The sequence below is a fragment of the Talpa occidentalis genome, unplaced genomic scaffold (genome assembly GCF_014898055.3).
Source record: "Talpa occidentalis isolate TD23 unplaced genomic scaffold, MPIMG_talOcc4v2.1 talOcc4.10, whole genome shotgun sequence".
NCBI lineage: Eukaryota > Metazoa > Chordata > Mammalia > Eulipotyphla > Talpidae > Talpa > Talpa occidentalis.
In genome coordinates, this window is record NW_023600993.1 from 46,674,121 (window position 1) to 46,697,283 (window position 23,163).

Consider the following 23,163-nt stretch of genomic DNA (forward strand, 5'->3'; position numbering starts at 1 on the left):
CATTTAATCACTCTAATAACCACAGAGGTAGGCCTACTATGGGAGTCAAATGAAGCTTATGAGAAGGTTATAACCATAATGACTTATATACACCTCTGCCCACATGACTCCAACACAAGTGGACAGATGTCTGGTGGGGCAGTAACAGCACAATGAAAATGGTTAAGTTAGCAACAACATCCCTGGTAACAATTCATTTATTGTAGACCCAACATCATTGCCCATGAAATCATATAGTTTTTAAAGTACATGATGCCTTAAAAATCTTTTCAATATTTAGATTAGCTGTTTCCCACCCACTCCCATGTGTGCATTTCTTATTTAGAGACTTGAATGAAACTGACTTGGAAAAAACAATGCACAATTTCAGCATGACTCGCTGCACATATTTGACAAAAATTGTTAAGATCTAAAGTGATTAGGAAATTCTCCAAGTACCTAATCTGATAGCAAACACTTTTCATTTCATGCTTTCTAACTTGCCAATGAAGAAGAGCAACTTCTCATGCAAAGGTTCATATCTTAACAGGTTTATTAATGGGTCTATTAGGAATTCATAACGAAGCTGTCATTTTGGTAATTAAGTAAGCACAGGTTTTGGCTCTTATATTTTGAGGAAAATTTTCATCTGATCATTTATTGTCCTTTCCCAGGCACTCACTTTTGCATCGATTTGCGTCAATAATGTGTAATAGCTAAATTTAGTGTGTCACCTATTACACATCATTTATTGGCAACATCTCTGGAGTTTCTTCCTCTGGGGAATTTAATTCCATAAATTTTCAGTTGAAATAGCCTCCTATTTTGCCAGTAAGACTGTGACTTTCTTTCCTCTGGGGAAACACAACTTGTAAAAGAATGCTTCCCCACCCCACCCCCACCTTTTAGCAAGACTCCCTAACAATATAATCTGTTTGTTACTTTGGAACATCAAAGTCAGCATCCCAAATGCCTGCCTTTTGTTTCTATAAGGCCATTCAAAGGGGATGTTTACTTGGAGTTTTGAGTTTTGTTCAGATGTTGCCTTAACATTTCAACTGACTAAGGTCTGAATGTTTGAAATCCTTGCATTTTTCAGCTCTTCTGGTGAAAAAGGAACTCAAGACATGGCCAGTCTGCTCTTTATCTCTACCGAGACCTGTTCTTTCTAGCAGCTCCAGATACCTAGCAGATTTGGGTCTGGCCTTGGAGGTGCCCTGCAAAGGTCCTTTCACTTACATTCAAGGACATGGTCTCTCAGTGACAAGAAAGCCAGCAAATAAACCCTGTGTGTCTGCCTGGATGAGGGAGCTGGAGACCTGAAGAAAATCACATCCCAATGTCAATCCCATTGCCAAGACTGCTGAGGATCTGGACATCCTGAGAATGGAAGACTGTTACAGAACTGCTAAGGACACCATACAGATAGGAATAAGAAAAGGAGGGTGGAGGCCAGGGACACACACAGAATCTGGCCAGAAGGAGACTTCTGGATGGGGCTGAAAGATGCTGGGGCTTAGAGGAAGCACTGGAGGGGGTGTGTGAGCCAGGGCTGCCTGCGTTATAACTGACGTCTGCTGACATGTAGACTAGCGAACGGTCCAGGAGGACAGCCTAGCAGAGAGCCTGGGAACAGCTCTGTAATCTAGGCATTCCAATCTCCAAGTGATCTAGGTAGGTAAGATTTTGTTTATATGAAATGCTGTGGAGGATGCTGATCAATTAGTCCATAGTTACAATCACAGGCTTGGCTGACAGCAGGTTAGAAATAAGGAAGAACTTCAAGAGAAAGGTTATATATTAGAAGTCATTACCAAGTTCAGTCAAGACCCTCCTCATCTAAGGAATTTTGACAATCAGGCAGCTAATTATCAATCTGAGTCTGTAGGAAGAACTCAGTTTTGAGATAGGAGGTGGTACTAATTATTACTCAAAGCATTTGCCCTTTAATTCTTTAAAATAGGAAAATTACATCTTACTAAGTTCATTTAATAATCATTCAGTTATTTCACAACAACAAACTCTTGATTCTACTATGATTCTGACTTTAACATAACACAAAGTCTAGCCTCACGTGGAGAACATGCTTTCAGAAAGGATTCCGTGCTTATTCTCAAGTCTCAGGAAGAATGAGTATTCTGAGCATCACACCATTGGAAAGGCAAAGGGATTCTAGTCAGTACCTTCTGCTACACCAAAAAAAAGTAAGAGAGTACACAGATAAAAGTTTAGGGATCAAGGATACAAGTACTACTAGATGCAAGGCCTGGAAAACCACATAGCCTTGGGTAGTAGCTGAAACGTACACGTTTATTTACTGCCTTTCACACTGTATGCCACTCAGCAAACATTTATGGAAATGAAGACATGAAAAAGCTATACCCATTGCAGGTGATGTGGACTATAAACCAAACGTCATGTTTTCTTGAAGGTCACAACAAACGAATGACCTGGTATCTGACCCACAGTGCAAACGCTGAACTGCGGGCTCAAGTTATTTAGATTCAAAAAGGATAGCTCAAAAGCATGTTCTGTTTGAGCAAAACTATCAAAAAGCATGCTAGCTAGCTCTTACTGAGCCCTTCCTATGAGTGGAACATTGGGTCAAGGAGTGCTGACTTCTCTCATTTAATCCTAACAGCAAACCTGTGGTTGAGATACTATTAGGATTTCCTTTCATAGATAAGGAGACTGAAGATTAAAGAGATGACATCATTTGCCCAGGATCAGCTAACCAGTAGAGTTAGGGTTCAACTACAGCATGCCTGTCTCCACAGCCACTATTTTCTTCCTTAAGCTAGTCTAAAAAGGAGCTGGTTAAGAAAAAAGTTGTCCAGTTCTGCCTACCCGAGGCAGCAACAGAAAGCAAGGACTTTAAGAAATGTCTCTTAAGACTCTTTTAGAGACCTGTGACTCCTTAGTCTCCCAAAAAGAGAGCAGATCAACAATGTATTTCTGACTTCACACTTTGCCACAAAATCTTTAGCACCTGAGAAGAAAGATGCTATAAAAATCAAACAGGCATCTACATGAATAAAGGGCCCCCTCTCCATACTGTCCAAAGTTACACCCAAACAGCCAAAGTTCTCTTGGCTATTTTCAGGGTTCTTGACCCTTTGGGGCCTGCTGACACCTCATAGTGAATGATGGTTTTCATCTACTGGTGAATGGCTCTCTGCATGCTGATGCATGGAAGATTGCAGCTTGTAAATCTACAACCCAATCCACAAGGATTAGCCTGAATACTCTGAGATGTAGGGCATCTCAAAGACTACTCAGCCCATTTATGCCATTAAGTCACATTAGAGAAAATCAACATTACAAATTCAATACTGGTGGTGAAGAGACATGGAATGCTCACGGCCTCACAGCAAGTAGAGAGCAGATGCTGGCTGATGACTGTGTGGTCCCAGACCCAGCACAGGACACTACTTGGTTCCGGTCCCACTGGGAATTTGTGACCAGGTTCTGAATGTTGCTTGATGAACCACTACCAACAGGATATTCTGATTCTTTCCATTCCAAGTCTGACATGCTCACATAGAGCAAGATCATGGGCAGGGATGGTGCCAGGTAGGCACAGCTGTGTACCTCTGGCATTGATGGAGGCCAACACCAACACAAAAAAGAATGAGTGTGACAACTGCTTGTTCCAAGGTATAGTGAAGAACACCACTGAGGGGGGCTGCACATGGGACCTGGCCAGGACACCGTGCTCACTACCTGGGTGCTGATCTTCACTGGGACTTAAAATGTAGCCCTTCAAGGCACAGGAGTCAAACAGACCTGGGCTGGAATGCCACCTGCCATATTACCATGGTTAAGGTTAAGTTACTTAATCTCTTTCACCTCAAATCTATTATCTATAAAATGGGAGCAGCCCTATCTCTACAGTCACTATTTTTTTAAGATTAATTTATTTATGCATATAAGAACTGTGGTGTAAGCCAGAGGTGCAGGTGGTGAGAGGATTGGGGAGCAGGACAGGCAGATCTACTGAAATACACTGCTGAGTGGAGCAGCAGGCAAGGCAGGAGAGGTCTGCTGCACCATGTGGGCTGCTCCCTGGCTGGGGAGCGAACTTGTGCTGCAGTGGCGGCAATAGCTTGATAGTGCTGTCTTTAGCACCTGTGCCACCAGGGAGGCCCTATCTCTACAGTTATGTTACAATTGAGATAATGCATTCGGGTGGAGCACTGAGAGTGTAAAAATACGTATTCGCTATCACTGCTAATACTATTTCTACTCAGCAGTCTTTGATCACTCAGCATGCAGTTAAAAAAATGTGTATTTTTAAAATATAGGCTAGGAATGGGAGTCTAAGATTTACATTCTAACAGACATTCTCTTTGTGATGCAGGGGCTTAGTCTAGCAAAACCTCACCCAGTAGAATACGTAAAGAGTTTTCTTTGCAAAGGTCACAGGGAATTCTACAGAACAGACACACATCCTGAAGATTCCTGATCTTCTGTAGTGCCCTTTTATGCTTCTAGACTCTTCCTTATTAATATAGTCTCTCTAACCACAAAGGAAAAACGAGAGAAAAACAAAAATCAAAGACACCAATCTGAATGCCCCATCTCTTGTCTACTTCCTCATTTCCTGTTTACAATTATTATCTCAAGAACTACTTCCAGTTTTCATTTCTTTTGTGTTGTTATTTCTTTAAATGTCCTGAAACAGATTCCCATTATGGAATATGCACATCCCTGCTGGGCTGGGCTCAGCTGTGTGAGTGGCCACAGTCCTTTGTTGCAAAACATATGTCCTTATTGGTGGTGCTAAGGCATTTGGAAATGGGTTTACAGGCCTTCTCACAAGAGTGGCTCCGGACGGGGCACCAGGGAACCAGAATGACAGAGGCAGGAGAGATGGCTCTGCCAAGAAACAAGGGCTGTGACTTCAGGGCGTAAAGCCAGTGCTGACAGGACTGCCTGATGGCTGTTTATGTCTGGGACCACCATGGCACTTATTACCATGAAAAGGAGCTGAGAATGCAAGAGACTGGCAGGGAACACCAGGGAAGAAAGCAGATGCGGGAGTCATGGCCATCCCAGCCGGATGGGCATAAGGCCATGCTCCCATCCCCGAGGTCCCCGCCCCCCCCAGACTTTGCGATGCTACAAGGGTCTAAGACTGTGGGAAGAAAGGGGCTCAGATTCACACATCAACTCTTGGAGCACACTTAAGGGCTGCTGTCATTACTGTAGCCAAGTAGGTGGCCTGAATATGCTTGCAAAGGAGATGACAGCATCAGGGAAATATGGGGAAACACTGAGGAGGGCTGATGGTCCCTCCCCGCATTACCCTCAAGAAATGTAAGGCACAGAGATCTCTACCCGCTCCCCAAACTCATACGACCTCGTATTAGAGGGGAGAAATTGATTTTAACATTGAAAACAGCACCCTATGGAATTAGCTAAGCAAGTTGTGAAACCCAAACTGGGGTTATTTTCATTCTGCAAGGATAACTATTACATTTTTTTCTTTCCATTGAGACACACAAAAAAGCAAGAACACCTGCAAAAGTAGCAATTGGTAGATTCTCTCTGGACCCCATCTCTTCCTCACCCCAGAATTTGAAGCATATTACATTACCAGGCCCTGGTACCCATAATATGCCCTCTGATTTCTCATCCTTAAGCACAGTGCTTATTTTTCTAGAGCTGCTTCTCCCATTCAAGGTTATTCATGCTGACTATTTGTAACCTGCCTTCAATAGAATAATTATATGGGCATTATTTAGAAAAGAGGTGAAGGACTCAAAATCCATTCTTGCCACAGGATTATTTATGAAGAAAATTTTGAAGACAACATGGGATGTTTGTTCCAGCATCCTTATTCTAAAAGGTGAGTGGGGAAAAGTCTGAATTATTGATGGAGAAGGTAATTGATAGACAAATATGGTTGAAGGAAACAGTGACCAAGATTCCTTGGCAATCTTATGGTGGGCAGTGACTGAAGGCTTTGGTTGGAGGGTCCTACCACCTGGCCCCCTCTATTCCAACCTCACGTACCTCCTTGTTATCCCAAGGGCACATCTGGAATGCTCCTGACTCCAGGTTTTAACTTGGGCTATTCCTCCCTGGATATTCATATGGATTACTCTTTTATTTCCCATACCTCTGCTCAAATGTCACCTTCTTAATGGAGACTTGCCAGACCTTCTTAAAATTTTAGTTCCCACCTCCTCTTCCATATTATTTTCTAGCCCTCTTCTCTTTTTTTATCTATGACACCTACTAATTTCTTTTACAATACATATTTTATCCTTTTGGATCTGTTTTGTTATTTATAGGTCATTTCTCCCTCCTCTCTAGAATGTAAGGTTGATGGGCTCTAAGATTTTTTTGTCTGTGTTGGCTACTGTTATAATCCCAAGGAGTTAGAGCAGTGCCTGGTTTATAAAACACACTCAAGTACTTATGGAATGCACACCTGAAAGCACGGATGAGTGAATAACGGATGAGTGAATAAAATAGTGTAGGATTTGAGATGATCCCAATGCCTTATTTCAAAAGAATTTTTTTTTAAAGATTTATTTATCTGGACAAGCACTGGGGTACAGGCCAGAGGCACAGGAGGGTGAGAGGATTCACCAGAGACAGAGCGGGGAACAGAACAGGCAGAAGGACTGAAATACACTGCTGAGGGGAGCAGCGGGCGAGACAGGAGAGGTCTGCCACACCATCTGGGAATCTCCCTGGCTGGCCGGGAATTGAACCGGTGTTGCAGAGGCTGCGGACAGCCTCACAGTGCTGCGCTCAACCTGCTGCACCACCGGGGAGGCCCAAAAGAATTCTTTTTTTAAATTTTAGTTATTTTTGCGTAGAAGAACTGGGGTGTAGGTCAGAGATGCAGGGGGTGAGAGAATTTACCAGAGACAGATTGGGGAGCAAAACAAGCAGATTTACTAAATATGCTGCTAAGGGGCGCATTAGGTGAAACAGGAGAGGTCTGCTGCACCATGTGGGTTAGCTCCCTGGCCAGGGAATCGAACTCAGGCTATAGTGGTAATAGCACTAAGACTTAACCCCTAGGCCACCAGGGAGGGCCCCCAAAAGAATTCGTAAGGCTTACACAAACATTCTGCACAATGCTCAGTTCACTGTAAGGACCAAATAAATACTGCCCTACCTCCTGTGTCTAATCAGTCCCAAGGTAGCTAACTATTCTAAGTACACTTGTGGTTTGACATTTAATTCATTGTTACAGAACTTAATACTACAAAGGGGACATCCAAGAGGAAGGTTAGCTGAGAGTGTGATATAACTAATCACAAATGGCAGAACTAGAGCTCAGTATACTACACTGCCCTATAAAGGCAATACTGAAAGTTCGGCTCCAAGCCGCTGGGGCCTTCAAGTACCCCAAGTGTCACAGGTTTCTCCTACCCAATGGGTCACTTTTGCCCAATGGAAAATATAGATGCACAGACTAAAAGTTTCATGCAAAGAAATGTAATGAACAAGAATAGGTTCCATCAAGGTCAAGTGTGTCTATATCCATTATGGATAAAAATATCTGCTAGTAAAAACTGAAGACTCAAATGTCTTCTAAGATAAATGTTTAAGTCTGAGCCTCATATTTTTTTTTTTTTAACTTTCATTTAGAAAAAGGATCTTAAAGTATAAGATACCCAAAACTAAAAAAAATAAATTTCAAACCTGAGATTCTGAATTAGAGTGAATTGAATTATTGCCACCCTTCTTTATACTCTATTAAATGGGGTAGCTGCTACCCAAACATTAGGTTCAAGCCATGTCCAGAAAGACCTAGTTTTCTCAGTTCAGCAGATTTTCCTAACAGATGAATTAATCATTTTAAGGTTGCTCTAAGTGTCAGGGGGCTGCCAGTCCTTTTCAGAGCTCTAGTCTGAGAATGTTGGGCGACCAAGCCCACTTTCTGAATTCCTTTGAAAACCATTCAAAAACCAAGTGAAGTGTTAGAAGCTCCTATTTTATAGTACAAATATTTAGCTACCTCCCACTTCTGATAAGTGAAATAAATAAAACTAGGAATGTGGCTGAAAACCCTTAGGAAACATTTAGCTCCTAAGGATTCAGCTTTGATGATTTCAAAAGCAAGTTTCCCAACCTCACATAATCACTAATTCTTGCATCCAGAGCCAGAAGACTGGCGAGCATCATGCTTTCCTACATCCTGTCTGGTAGAGCTTTTAAAACTTCTAGAAATACTAATTTTGATTCATATCACATGAAGAAACAATCTCTTGCTGTAGTAGAGGCCAGTTGAGCTTCCCTCTGCTTTTTAATAATATTGGGAAACTTGCTTAATTCCCTAGAGCTCAGCTTTTCTACCTGCATAACAGGCATCATAAAGTCTATTTTGCAAGGATTATAGGAGCACAAGGCCCTGGGGTTGGCTCACAGCAGATATGAATAAACGGGGTCCTTTATTATCCTTTCTCCCCTTGTGGTCAAATCTACCCAACTGCACATGGGCACGTGGATGTATGTATCACATCAAGTTATTTAAGACAATCATCAACCAGTAATTGGAGTGTGGACTCATTCACTCAGAGATGGGAGCTTTTTGGTGGTGGCATATCTTGGTTTGGGGAAGATTTATATGTGCTCAATTTTATAGCCTAGAATCACTGGTAAGATTATAATTAGGTAAAAGTGAAACTTGATTTCTAATTTTAAAGGATTTTTCACACAATCCAGTGGTAATTTAAGGTTCCAATAAATTCTGGAAAGTGGCACCCACTTCCCTTATTGGAGAAATAAGCTCTCTTCTACAGTGTGCAAGGCTTTGTTTATAAGTTTCTGTGATTTCTCGTCAAATACAGTTTAAACATTATGGGAAAATCCAATCTTTCATTAGAACTTAAACACTACCATAAAACTTTTGAAGCTCATGACAGTGTCTTGGATTCATTTTTGCTTGTCTTTTCTTCACCAATAGATTTCTTCCTCAGTTTCAAAGCTTTAGAGTCACTACTAGTGTTTATGGCCATCATTAGTGACCTTTTGAAAGAGAGGAATTGAGATTGATTTTCTTTCTAAGGCCAGGACATTCATCATCTAAAATGTTCTGTCCCTGACATCTCAGAGTTGTGCTTGTCATACTGAGTATGTACATATGTGTGTCTGTTTGACATGGGGACTGGAGTTGGTAAATATATAGCATTTGCCATCTGCTAAAGCAGGAAAGATTTTCAAAGTAGAGCAGAAGAGGCATGGAGAGGTAGTGATGGAAACTCTTTTCCCTGGAAGTTCATGTATTGGAAAATCATGTCAATGGCACACACATGGAAAAACCCATCACCAACCAACACAGAGCTTCCCCTGGTGAGTTTAAAAAAAAACAAAACCAAAAACTGGTGGAGAAATAACTGATTGTGAAAACCTGGTGAACTCTAAATATGATGATTTATCTTTTTTAGAGAGGAGGCAGGGCATAATTTCTAGTCTTAAAGACTTCTCAGATTTAAAAAAAATAGGGATTTGGAGTGATACATATTTGAGAAAGTATTGTGACAGGAACTTTGTTGCTGCTTTGTGACAGGAATGCAATGAGGGACACAGCAGTTGTGGAGCAGTTTTGCAAGGCAAGGCTCTGCTACTTGAGCAGAAGTTCTTGTGCCGTTTATTGAAAGCATACAGGCTAATAAAAGCTGATCATGCAACAATGGTATGAGGAATTAAGTCCAGAGGCTGGGCTAGGAACAGGGGACAAAGTTTTACGAGGGACAGGGAAGGGGACATCGTGACCACACGTCAAGAGACATTTGTGTCAGCAAAATATTTGATGTTATCACAGGCAGAGTTATCCCGAGACCACCATGGAGATAGTCACATAATCAGTTCAACAGCGGCATGGTCATCCCTGGGCTTGCCTCGTGAAACAAGATATACTCCATAGGTAGTCAAGGAATTCTTTACTGTGATTTGTAGATAGCAAATAGGTCACAGTTGCCCATGAGTGGCCAGCTAGTAGCCAGCTCATAGGAACCCACAGGAGAGGTTGTAGACAATACCCAACTAATGCCAATGGTGCTCACATTGAGAAAGCCTGCTTCAAACTTATTTATGATCCATGGAATTACATTCTGTACTGCCCTCTTGGTTTCTCATCAGAAACATGGTCTCCTACTTCCCAAGATAAAACACTCCGTAGATTAATGCTATCTTTAAAAATGAACCCAAAAGAGACCCCCAATTATTCAACATTTTCTAGACATGCTGCATATCACACACTAGTGAATTCTATCAATCGTAAATGAGAGCAGTGCTATTATTTGAAATTTAAAATTAAAAGGAACATACACACATGAACTGTTAATGCTAACAGAACATTCCAAATGTTATGAATATGTTGATATGATATAACCCTTGTTTTCTTAGAAATATCCAGTCACATCTGTGCCTTTTTTCCCAAAGTTGATCCTTTCTGCCAAAGTTGCCATGATCATATTAGACACATCTGAAGCATTTATAACCTCTAACCCAAGGTATGACATCACTTGTTGGCTTGCAAATTTGCAATCTGGTGAGATAAGTTTAAGATATCAACTTTCAGCTCATCCATCAAAAAATCTTGACTTTGCTGGATTCCTAGGACCTCACCTAACATTTAATGGAAAAGTCAGCTCCCTGGAGAGAAGCGCTTTCTGACAGCTAACCAGCGTCATCCCACAGGGTTTGCAACTGTGACTTCAAATTTAACTTTGGATTATAAGTATTTCCTCTCCTCATCAGACTTCCCCTTGGGATTTCTCAATCTTGGCACTGTTTGGACATTTTGGGTGAAATTGTTAGGGGGAAGTGATGTCCTGAGTTAATCCCATACAGGATTAACTTTGTGGACTCCACCCCCACTCCAGACTAAAGCCATCAAGACTCTGGGAAAGACAAATCCCATCACCACCAAGGGAGGGTGGCTGGGACCTGAGGGTGGAGTTGGGCAGCCAGGTTGGATATAAAAAAACAAACACGTGGGCCTTGGGCTCTCTCTCTGGCTCGCGATCACTCGCCTCCTGGCTTCACCGCTCCTGGCTGGCGGCCAGCTCTCAGAGCGCCATTTTGGGATTCCTGATCGGCGGATCGGGTAGGACTCATTTAAAACTTTGTCCCCCACTTTTCTCCCTGAGCTGTACATTTCCTCATTTCCCCTTCCCTTTGTAAATAAACCTTTTATTAACCTTTTGCGTGTGCCTGCAGTAGAGCATTGATAAGTCCTTTTAAGCGCGCGGGTGAGGACCCACAGTCAGGCACCCCGTTTTGTATCGGGGTTGCTCTACAACAAAATGATTCTTTGTTGTCAGGACTGTACTGTGCATTATAGGATACTTATTTAGCAGCATCCCTGGCATCTGGTCACTAGATGCTAGTAGCACCGCTACCCCATTTGAAATAACCAACAGCGTCACCAGATATTTCCCAGTGTCCATGGTGGGTGGGGGTGGGGCAGGCAGATAAAAATCACCCTTAATTGCGATCCACCTCATTGTCCCTAGGTTTTTAGAAAGTCTTTCAGTAAGCTCTCAGAACTGAACTGATTTTGATTGACTTGATGGGAGCAAAGCCCACAGAGCTTCTTTATGAAAGAGTGGTAAAAGGGCCTGCTGAATATCAATCCAACGAGGTCAAGATCTAAGGCTAAAAGGTTTGGGAAGGCCTGCTCTATAGAGAGCATGACATGTACAACATGAATCAATTCCCACGCACAGCAATGGAGATACCAACTACAATGAACAAACACGCTCTTCTTGACGGCGCTTCCTGCCTGACATCGTTTCCATGACCTGCCACTGCCAAGGGATTCCCAACAGTCCACCTCTGATTAAGAGGTAACCACTGAGAAGGAAATAATGAGCTCACTAAGAAAGGACAAATTGTAATGCATGAATGGCGAGGTGGCTGGGTGAGGACATCTTACTGAACACAAGGAAAACAAAGCGCACGCCTTCCCTTTTTGGAACAACTCTTTAGTATTCAAAGGAACCTGTCCTTGACCAGGGAGCAGTAGATGATAAAAAAAGGAGTGTGCCTATGGCCAAGTATTTACTGGAATTCACTGGCGTAAGTCTGGACTTCCCTGGGAAAGCGGAACAAAAACCATACCGTTCTCAGAGGTCTTTCATTTTATCTTTGTGGGAGGGGATGGAGGGGGAAGGGGAAACAAGACAAAGAGAAAGTGATGGGAAAAAAGCCAATGAAAAACTAGCTAATATTCTGTCTGCCACACTCTGGCTAGAGTACCTGCTTCTTTTATTATGATGGTACAGCGCAAATCTAAGATTAAAAACAGCTCCCTAAAATGTGCCAGAAAATTTTAACTTCTGAAATAAATTCAGACCTTCTTTCTACTTCACTGTGAAGGAAAATACACTCTGAACACATCTGTATTTCTTTAAGAAATTATAGAGATAATTTTGAAACAAATTCAAACATGAAAAATTTCAAGAACTTCACTTAAAACCTATTATCCGGATACCCCAGTTGCCAACATCTCACCTTTGCTTCTCCCTCCTTGCTCCCCTCCCTCTCTCTCTATATGCTGCTGTCATTTTGTCTTTTCTTCTCCAGTTGGTGAGCAATGCACAGCCATGATTTCTCATCACTTCCAAAACCCTAGTTTCCCCAAGTCAAGGATACTCTCTCTAAATAAAAACACCATACTACTCTTAGTCAGGAAATCTCTACTGATACAATCCAACTGTCCATATCTACATGTTTCCTTTCAATAATTCCCTCCTACTAGTTAGTTCTTCATTTCTATATTCTAGGTCACTGCAATAAGGAGTTTGGCTTTTGAGTAGGTTGGCTCACACATTCATTCATTTGGATATTGTTGATGGTCTGACTGCCATGAGCGGGCCCCCTCAGTCAGAAGGAAACTAAGATTCAGAGCCATGAAATCAACGATTTGAGAAACACGTTTTTCACTTAAAACATTTCTTCTTCGGTTCTAGCCAAAAATAAAGGAAGCAAACTGCTTGGCTTTTCCTGACATGTTTTCTCTCTCCATCTTACAAACAGCTCCTAAGCCCTATTTTGTCTTAATATTTACTATAACCTCGACTGAGGAATCAGTGGTAATTGGAAGGAAGTGGGGAGGCAGAGAATGCAAGGGTGGAACTCAAAGTGGCTGAATCTCCCATCTCTGGGAATGAATAAGGTGGTATCGCCTAAGGAGTAAGGAACACTTGTAGTTTACTTTTTGCTTAAAATTTTCTTTGGAAGACATTTCATGCTTTGTTTTGTTCTCAACCAGAGAGTTACTAGTGTGAGATCACTTTTTAATAACATTTAATTCCATCATTTTTCATGCAGTGCAACAGCATATTATATTCTATAACAAACCTTATCAACACTGACATTTTGCAAATCGCCTAACTGGCTTTAACAAAATCTGATTTATTGTCCCTTTATGTATCTACAGGACAAAGAAAACACTTATCTATTTAAGTTTTTCCATTTCTCTTTGAGTATTACAATGTCAGAAATATAACCTAATATATGCTTAATGAATTTTAGATGCTTTCCCCCCCAAAAAAATCTTCTAGAAAGGACCAATTCATATTCTTTATTTTATTTTATTTTTTCAAGATTTATTTTATACAAGAATCAGGGTACAGGCCAGAAGCGCAGGATGGTGGGAGGATTCACAAGAGACAGAGCAGGGAACAGAACAGGCAGACTGATGAAATACACTGCTGAGGGGAGCAGCGGGCACAACAGGAGAGGTCTGCCGCACCATGTGGGACCCTCATTGGCTGGCTGGGATGGAAGCGGTGCTGCAGAGGCTGCGGAAAGCTTCACAGCACGGCACTCAACCACCTGCGCCACCAGGGGAGGCCCTGATTTAATTTTAAGAGATACAATTTTCTCATATTTATCCCTTCATGTGCTGAGAAAAATTTGTAAATGGCTTAGTAATTCCAGAATGTTTCAAAAGGTTAGAATCTGAGGGAAGAGAAAATCTTTAGTTGAAGACATCTTTTTGCAGAAGTTGTATTTCACTACTTTACCAACTAACCAGACATATGAGCAAATTATATCTTGGTTAAAACCTGGGGCTTGAAGGTCAGAAAACCACAATTGCTGGTTCCCAGCAGTGTGCCCTAGGATCTGCAACTGGGCTGATAGCCTCTATTCCTGGTGGCGCAGGTGGTTAAGCTCAGCGCTGTGAACTGTCCGCAGCTTCTGCAGCGCAGGTTTGATCCCGGCCGGCTAGAGAGATACCCCCATGGTGCCGCAGACCTCTCCTGTCTCGCCCACTGGCTGCTCCCCTCAGCAGTGTATTTCAGTCTGTTTGCCTGTTCTATTCCCTGTGCTGTCTCTGGTGAATCCTTTCACCCTCCCTCACATCTGGCCTGTACCCCAGTTCTTGTATACATGAATAAATAAATCTTACATATATATATATATATATATATATATATATATAAGAAAAATCAAACAAACATGGGGCTTGAAAGTCAGAAAACCACAATTGCTGGTTCCCAGCAGTGTGCCCTAGGACCTGCAACTGGGCTGAGAGCATTTCTTCTCTTTTCTAGTTGCTTACGGTTTCCCTCACACACACACCCCCCCCCACTCCTTTTAGCAGAAGATCCTGAATTAAACTATAAACCTTTAACGTGGTCAGTGTGCTAATAGTGTGCTGATGTCACAAAGTAGAGAGGAATAAATTGGATAATGTGGGTGAATTGCTTTGTATAACTACAAGAAAAAGTAGATATTTCAGAATATAAGTAATTTTTACAATAAAAAAATCAAAGCTATCCCTCTAATTATGGGGGGGGAACAGACTGTGCAAAATTAATCAAAGAAATAACAGCTCTTTTGTGGATGGCTAAAGCTATCAATTCATCCACTTTCTGAGATATTTCAGAAGAAAGTGTCTTAGAATTATTTATTTCCCATTTCAGAACATAGGTAACCTGAAAGTGAAAATAATATAGTAGTAAGTGCTTCTAAAAAACAGACCACCTTGGCGCGCAGACCTCTCCTGCCGCCCGCTGCTCCCCTCAGCAGTGTACTTCGGTCCTTCTGCCTGCTCTGCTCCCCACTCTGGCTCTGGTGAATTCTCTCACCCTCCCGCGCTTCTGACTGTAACCAGTGCTTGTATAAACAAAACAAACAAACAAATAAATAAATAAATAAAAACATGCCTCTATAAAAAAAAAACAATTAAAAAAAAAAAACAGACCACCTGGGGGCCTGGGGTCACAAGGGTTAAGACACAACCTATGAAGCTATGCATAGCCACTGCAGAATGAGTTATTTATTTATTATTATTATTAATTTATTGATTATTATTTATTATTTATTTCTGGCCAGCCATGGAGCAACCCACATGGCGCAGCGGGCCTCTCCTGTCTTGCCCACTGCTCCCCTCAGCAGTGTATTTCAGTCAATCTGGCTGTTCTGTTCCCCACTCTGTCTCTGGTAAATTCTCCCACCCCCTACAACTCTGGCCTGCACCCCAGCTCTTGTATGCATAAATAAATAAATCTTAAAAAAAAAATAAACAGACCACCTGAATGGTTTATATTAATAGTTTAATTCAGAATGTCCTAAAATAGGGTGGGGGAAGTCGAAAAGGGAAACCAACTTTATCTAGCAACTAAAAAAGAGAACAGATGTCATCAACCAAGTTGCAGCCAATGTTGTTGGCTAAATTTTAATTTCTGGGGGTGAAAGTATGGAGCGTGAATGTAAATGAATCCACATGGGTTTTAACACTGGAGAGGCTAAATTTTGTGAAGTTAAATGTTGACAATGATACCAATGATGGAGGAGGCATCATCTCAGCTGCCTCTTCGAAGTGTCCTTGAAATAGAGTCCCAAGAAACTAATCTGCTCAGCTTTACCTACAGAGCTCAGTGAATGTGAAAAGCGGCCTTCCTGAGACTTCCCTTTCAAAGAAGGAAAGCTCTTTTGGAATTCAAGCTTCCCTATAAGGAGGCTACCTATGGTTTTCCATTTTTGCTTTCTCCTAAAAAACATTAATCAAGCCTCGTACTTCAGCTCACTGAACACATAAACATTCTTTCCCCTTAACTGAACTTACTGCCATGATGAACTTGAACTCTGAGATGCAGAAGAGGAGCGTTTGTTTTAACAGCTGTTTTTACATTGTGGCCCTGGAGTTACTACTCTCCAGACAGCTGGTTCTGATAGCATTTCTTTCCACTGTCCTCTGTTTTTTTCCTAATGCCCAGCTGTCAGGGAACACCCACTGAAGTGTTGCAAAACAAAAGGACAAAACAATAGCAAGAGACTGCTACTCATTGGCTGCCAGGGCAGTCTAGGGACCCTTGCCTTGCTGACATAGGGTTTTTCCTCCCTAATTTGTTTTTACAAGTTTATTGATTTCCTGGTTAGTATATTATTAATTTCTAAAAATATGCTGTTAGTCGAGGTTATCCTGTCCAATATGGCAACCAGAAGCCGCAGGTGGCTGTTTAAATTTAGAGTCATTAAAATTAAATACAATTAAAGATGCAGCACTTTGTTGCACTCAGCCATATTTCAAGAGCTCAAGACTAGTTGCAAGTGGCTAGTAGCTTCCATATTGGAAAGCAAAGATAGAGATCATTTCTGTCAATGTAGAGTTATTGGACTGTGCTGGCCAAGGCATAACCTCTTTCTAACAGGATAAAGGAGATACAGATCTGGTTAAGAATGCTGACTTTGTAGGTTCAGCCTATTTTGATTCTACGCCGTACCACTTTCTGTGCACTCTTTTCTTGGCTGACAATGTTATATTTTATACATTTCTGGAAAGAGAAATTGTAGTCATTAAAACCATCCATGAAAACAATCCCAGTTTAGAGGAAACAACAAGAAGGAAAGGTGATTGTTTGTGGCCAACCAATTTAGAATGTGGCAATCCCACATTCCAGATCTTTTTATTGGTACCCATTAAATAACAAAGGGAAACTGCACCCTGGGCCACAACTTCTCACACTTGTGTGGAGGCTGAGGACCCCAACTGGGAGAGTCAGGCTCTCCACCCATCCTGGCTCCCAGACCACTGATCTCATTGCTGGGTTCTAATGTAACGATGAGCAGAAGTATATTCTCTGATAGGAGGTGTTTTAAAAGGCCCTGAGCCATCAGTAGGAAGCATTTATCACTGAAAGTGATTGGACGGTTGCTTATTTTAAAGGAAAGATGGGATTGATGATTTATATTTATTGAACAAAGATTGATCACTACCATGAAGATATATACCCTAACAGCAAATTTTGTTTTTATGGTTGTAGTGAGGCTGCCAGGAAAAGAAAAACTGCCAGTTCTTTAATTATGTGTATAGTTAGTTTTATTCATTTAATATCAAGTTCTCTCTCCACTAGAATGAATAACTTGGTCTTGTCCAGCACTGTATCCTTAGCACCTGGAATTATGCCTGACCCACAGCGGGCAACTAAAAAGTATTTGCTGAGAAGAGAATGACTATAAGTGTCATTCCTTTAAAGGGATGGCAATTTTACTCTCTCCCATAAAGTAAATCTTCCTTAACTGCCTGTACTAATCAGATTCTCTCCCCACCTATGAGGTCTGGATTAACTTTTACCTCCCACTCCACATTTCAAAGTTTCTATTCTTTTCCATTCCAGAAGGCAACTCTATAATATGAGTCAGCAAGGGAGTCCTATCCTCCTCCTCAGGGTCTAATAACCCTCCTCCCCTGTTCCCATCCACCCTTGGACTGTCTAAAACCATATAAAAATAGAAATCTAAATTCCTGCTATGAGTGAGACCATCCGGTATTTTTCTTTTTTCTTTCTGGCTTATTTCGGTGAACATGATCCCTTCCAGCTCCAGGAAAAAACCTAACTCTAATAAAGTAAAAATCAAAATCAACAAGCAACTATAAACCAGAGACACACTACAGGGGGATGGGGGGGAGGAGGGAGTAGGATCAAAACAAGGGGGGGCGGGAATTATTTGGGGACTATAACCAAGATGAAAATGCATATATTGTGCAAATGAAAAATGATGCAAAAAATGTATAAAATAAAAAAAATAAGGTAGCCACACAAAAGGAACAACAAAAAAAAAAACAATAAGCACACATCATAAAAAAAAATAGAAATCTGTCAAGCTGTCATGAAATATCACCTGTCAGAAGGCAGAGACAGAGTCTCCAATGGGCATACGGTCACCATAAACACTGAAAAGAAAAAAAAAAAAAAGGCCACCAGGTTTTATCATCAATATAATAGACAACGGCTGGTGTTTTGCTTGTCTTGAACACATCGGAGTGACTTATAGAATCCTACTCTACACTGAATTCAGGTCAACTTTGTAATTTCATATGGTGTAATGTTTTGATTTTTAAATATCATATTTTATACTTCATAAAGATAGAACCAAATAACATGGCTCTTATTTCCTTTTTAAAGGCACTAGTATGCTGAAGATGGGTCTTTATAGTTAAAATAATCATATTTTTGAAAAAAGCATATACATTGACTGTGACATTTTTTATGGTCAGAATCTTTATTTCATCCCCATAATCTAATTAACATGGTATCTTTTAAAAAAAAGAGAGAGATACCTTTCGCTAGTCCCTAAACATAAGTAGTTGCTTGAGGTGTCTTATGAAAATTCACCAATAACAATAATAAATTTGGATTTTCCATGGCTGGAGTCAAATGGACAATGCCAATGTTAGCTAAATAATGTGGCAATTAGATGGAGTATGAGTTTTAGGCAGCTCCTTTATTGACTATAAACAGGAGTTTTAAAAAATTCATTTTGAACATGGAATGTTGCTTTCTACCAACATAGCAGGATTAATATAGTCAGTACACTGACCTTGAGGTCTTATCATACTGTCAAATGGGTTCCCATATGAAGTAACATGGTGGCTAAAGTGTGATGTGTATTTGCTTAACTTAACTTGGTACATAGTAAATGCTCAATACAGCAAGCGCTCCTCACCTGTTTGGAGGAGTTATCTTATTCAGCACCATAGCAAAAAACCTCTAACCTCATTTAAAGATTCCCTTAGTCTGGTCCTTTTACCTTCAATACTATAACAAAACTACAGTCCACAGGGAAGGCCGCAGGGGAATGAGCTGGTGTAAATTGCCAGCTGTGATTTACAATTTTTTAAAAAGTCCAGGCTCTCTTAAAACTTCCAAGTTGATTGTTATGGTATTATCTTCCTTTTTCTTTAATAAGAGGAGCTCTGAAATGTATTGCAGGTGAACAAATAACAAAAGTGACAAATGTTGGAGCCTTTTACAGTTAGCTGAACACAGAGAATGAGGTATGATCAAATTTATGCACATTAGATTGGCTTTTTCTTGTAACTAGCTGCTCTTACATGTTCAGAGCCATTTCTTCTAATCACTCTTTTTGTCTTCTGGCTATGTTTTATCATTATCTACAAGTTCAGTAAATGGAGCATTCATATTTCATAGCTGATACTCAATGAATCAAGACAACAGTATTAGAAAGAAAAAGAAACAACAAAATGTTAAGCCTCATATTTTTTTATAATACTGTGCATCATTTCCAAATCAGAGATTTCTTAAAAAAATACCCCTTCAAATTATACATTTACAACGATCAAATGACATCAAGTTTGCCACTTGGCTACTTGGATTTGGGAGAGGGATGGTACAGGCTGGCAGGAATTCACAAAATTAAAATCTATCTTTTCAAACCAAAAGAATCATATACATGCATTTCTATTTCACACAGCCTACTTTCCTTTACAATCTGCTGATCAATACTGATTTTTAAACGTTGTATATAAATTTTTAAATAACAAGGAAAAAATAAATATGCTTTATTATATAAAAACATAGAAATCTGTACTGCTCAAAATATTCAGATAATACTAGACTTGGCGGCTTAAAATTGTGTTCAGGAAATGTGGTAGTGATATTTACAGTCTTTATTTTTGCTAGAGAGATGCGCATTCAGGTGATAAAACACTGATGTCAGACATTTTCTCTTCCTACCTACAAAAGCTGCAAACTTTAATATGAAAATGAGGTAGACACAAAATCATAATTTGCCAGGCAGAAACAAAAGCACAGTTCCTTCATGAGCTCATAAATTCTCATTATTCAGGTTGACAAGCATTATTCCTAAATGGCTAAAGCAAAACTCAGAGAACACTTAGGTTGATCACCAAAACACCAAACAAGCAGTTTCTCCTAAGGACAACTGCAGTCTCCGAGGTGGTCAGTGAGCAGTTACACACGGCAGTGCAAAAAGGAACCGATGAAGGCGATCTTGGGTCGGCGCATCACCCAGCAACCTTTTTCACTTGAACCACCTTGGCTGAATCAGCTTATTCTAGAGCAGACGGACATGTGCCTGCACTTAGTCTGCTCCCCAAATGCAGAAGCCCACAGAAAGGCATAGCAGCGGATGAACCTGACCTCAAAAGCAAAACATGACCAGAGAGACTGCAAAGGACACAGAAAAGGCTGAATTTGGGAAGATATTTTCACAATCCCGAATCTAAATCTGCAATGAGTTGAGCTAAAGCAGAAGGGTTTAACATTACTTCTAGGTTCACATAAGCTTCATTTTAGAGCCTGTCACAGCCACATTGACAGTGATTTGGCATTTCTTTGCTAAATATTGTTGCTGAGTCCATTGCTGAACTAGGCTATCTCCGTTTTGACCTTGGAAAAGGCTTACTCACAGCAGCACTTGGTCTGAACACTATCTCCGGTGTGGGAGGGCTGGGGAAGAGAAAGCAGCCTGGCTGAAGGACTAATTGCACCTCTGTTTTCTAATAAATCTGGTTTGCTTTCCTGTTGAAAGCAATGTTAAGCGCCTCAAGTATATTTTGTGTCATTGCTAATCTCATTGTCTGTTTCAATGATGCAGCACCACAAAAGTGGTTTTAAGGTTATTAACACAATTCACTGAGGTATGCGTACATTTAGAATTAATAAGGAATTGTACCAAAGCATCTACACAAATCAATATAAAATTAAAACCAAAATTCTACAGTAACAATCTGAAATATTGTTCCTTCCCATACATATTTATGTAATATATTAAAATGTCTATATTTAAATAAAATGCTTCTGATTTCATTTTACCAAATATCACAATGAAAGTCTTGCAGAAGTAGCCTTGTTCCTAAACTGTAGTGGCATTTGAATATATGTTGCAGTAATGATCACTTTACAAAGGGAGCATCAAAGTAATACAAACAGCAAAAATATTTTTAAAACCCATGAATTTGCTTCTGTGTATAACAGAACTTTAGGCTTTCTCTCTCTTTTACTCCATGTGTCTTTTAAGAAAACTGGGTGCAGACCCAAGAAGAACAGCTATAGTTAAAACAAACCAACTTAAAAGTCTTTGGTTAAAAGAATCAGCAGATGATTTTTTTTAAACTTAAGCATTTAAGTCCTTAAAATATCTGTGGGGAGGTTGGTGATCCTGTGTAAAATATCTTGAGCTGATTTTAGAACATGTTCAAGGAAGAAAGTGCTGTGGAAACTAGTAGATATAGAATGCATGTATGTATACACACACATGCACATGTGAACAAACACACCCTTTCAGGGATAGAGGAATATCTTTGTCAAAAAGAAAGAAATGCAAGCTGGTAGACTGACTGTAATGTAACTGACATGGTGTTACTATCGGCTGAGTGAATAGGGTGAAAATATAATGGGCTCAAGAGGGAAAATTTCAGGAAAAAAACAACAGTTGACTTAGAGAAGTTGGGAGTGTCCAAAGATATTCCTGACATTTTAAGGTTAGCTCTGCTCTTTTTCACACATTCATTTGGGAGGGTGCCAAGATGGCCTTTATAAAATGCTCCTGGTGAATGCCATATCTGACCCAGAGCATTTTTGTTAAGCTCTTGAAAAAAATCCTAATCGCCCAAGTCAATAGTACTAGTTCAGATATACTCTCAATTGCAATTTTCAACTTAATACAAAGTACAGTGGTTAACTATGTAGCGTTCTATTGCACACAAAATCTCAGACATTGAAAACTTTGATGCTTACAAGTGCCAACAGGTATTAGTAATGCCACATCCATTATTCTGTTCTTTAGCTGGTTATGGGAATGGTTAAGACTTTTCTTCAGAAACATATGGAATAAATAAGACTCTAAATGTGATTTACTATCGTACTAAATTCAGCTTCAGTGCAATTGCAATTAATGTATTTATAGGAATGTTTGCCCTATTTAAAGGTAACAGTGCTAAGGGTGCCATAGCTCCAGCATCACTTAGCCAAAGTACTGTTTTGGCAATGCAATCCTTCTATTGTAAGAGCTGCCCCAGAAGTTTGCATAGTACATATAGTGGCAAACCTGTCTTATAATGTCAGCTGCTAGATAACCATATAGCAAAGGAAACATAGGACCAAAACAAAAAAATGGTCTCAAATGAGCTCCTGTCTTGGTGAAAGAGAAAAAACAGTCCAGACACCTTAAAAGGTCATTGAGTCTACGGCTGAACTCCTGTTATTTTCCGAATGATTTCAGTCTATTTTGTGGATACTGCGTTTGTGGTGATTGTGTTGTGAGCTGTACCCAAGGTCACACAGAGGCAAATTATAGTCCCTGAAGAAAAAATTTCTTTGGCCTCAATGAGCAGTGATCTTCTCTCAAAGGTCAAAGCGACCATAGCTTAGAAAAGAAAAAAAAAATATCTGCTACTGAAGTGTCTGCTTCAATCACTTTGGAGCTTGATAATTACACACAATTATTTACTTTCTTTAAAAAAATATATATCTATGGTCTAGTTGTTCTAGAAAAGAAGCTAATTCTTAGCCTTGGCACTGGGCCTGCGTGAGGTACAAATGTTCAGTAAAGTCATTTTGGTGATACAAAAATTACTCTGTTATATGTCATATGAAGAAAAGAAGAGCCTGTTGATAGCACAGCTTCAGTGCATCCTTGTGAGTGTAATTATCTGTCGCAGAGGCATGCCCCAGAATACCTCGGAACTGGTGTGTTAGCTAGATGCTGGTTAACAAATGTTAATAGTTAGGGCCGTACCGAACTCCAAGGGCCAGCACTCCATGCAGCATCTTGAAGACAAGCATGGGTGTTACACTGCTCCCGATCTGGAGGCTTATCGAGCACTTCACAGCTCAGATCAGGAAACCGTTCCCCGCTGGGCCGCTGACAGACAACCAGCCTCGTTCGCAGGCCTCCACCACACAGCTTCGTACACTGGAAGGAGGAAGACAT

At 40.5% G+C, this 23,163-nt stretch overlaps 1 protein-coding gene across 3 annotated transcripts in view; it reads right to left on the reverse strand.

Annotated features, from left to right (window-relative positions):
- Positions 1-23,163, reverse strand: part of ADAMTS9 (ADAM metallopeptidase with thrombospondin type 1 motif 9) — a 166,631-nt gene that overhangs the window by 50,724 nt on the left and 92,744 nt on the right. For all 3 annotated transcript variants that reach the window (XM_037492298.2, XM_037492290.2, XM_054695303.1), the window contains one exon: positions 22,969-23,145. In XM_037492298.2, the coding sequence (XP_037348195.1) occupies positions 22,969-23,145 (177 nt within the window). The remainder of the gene's footprint in view (positions 1-22,968; positions 23,146-23,163) is intronic.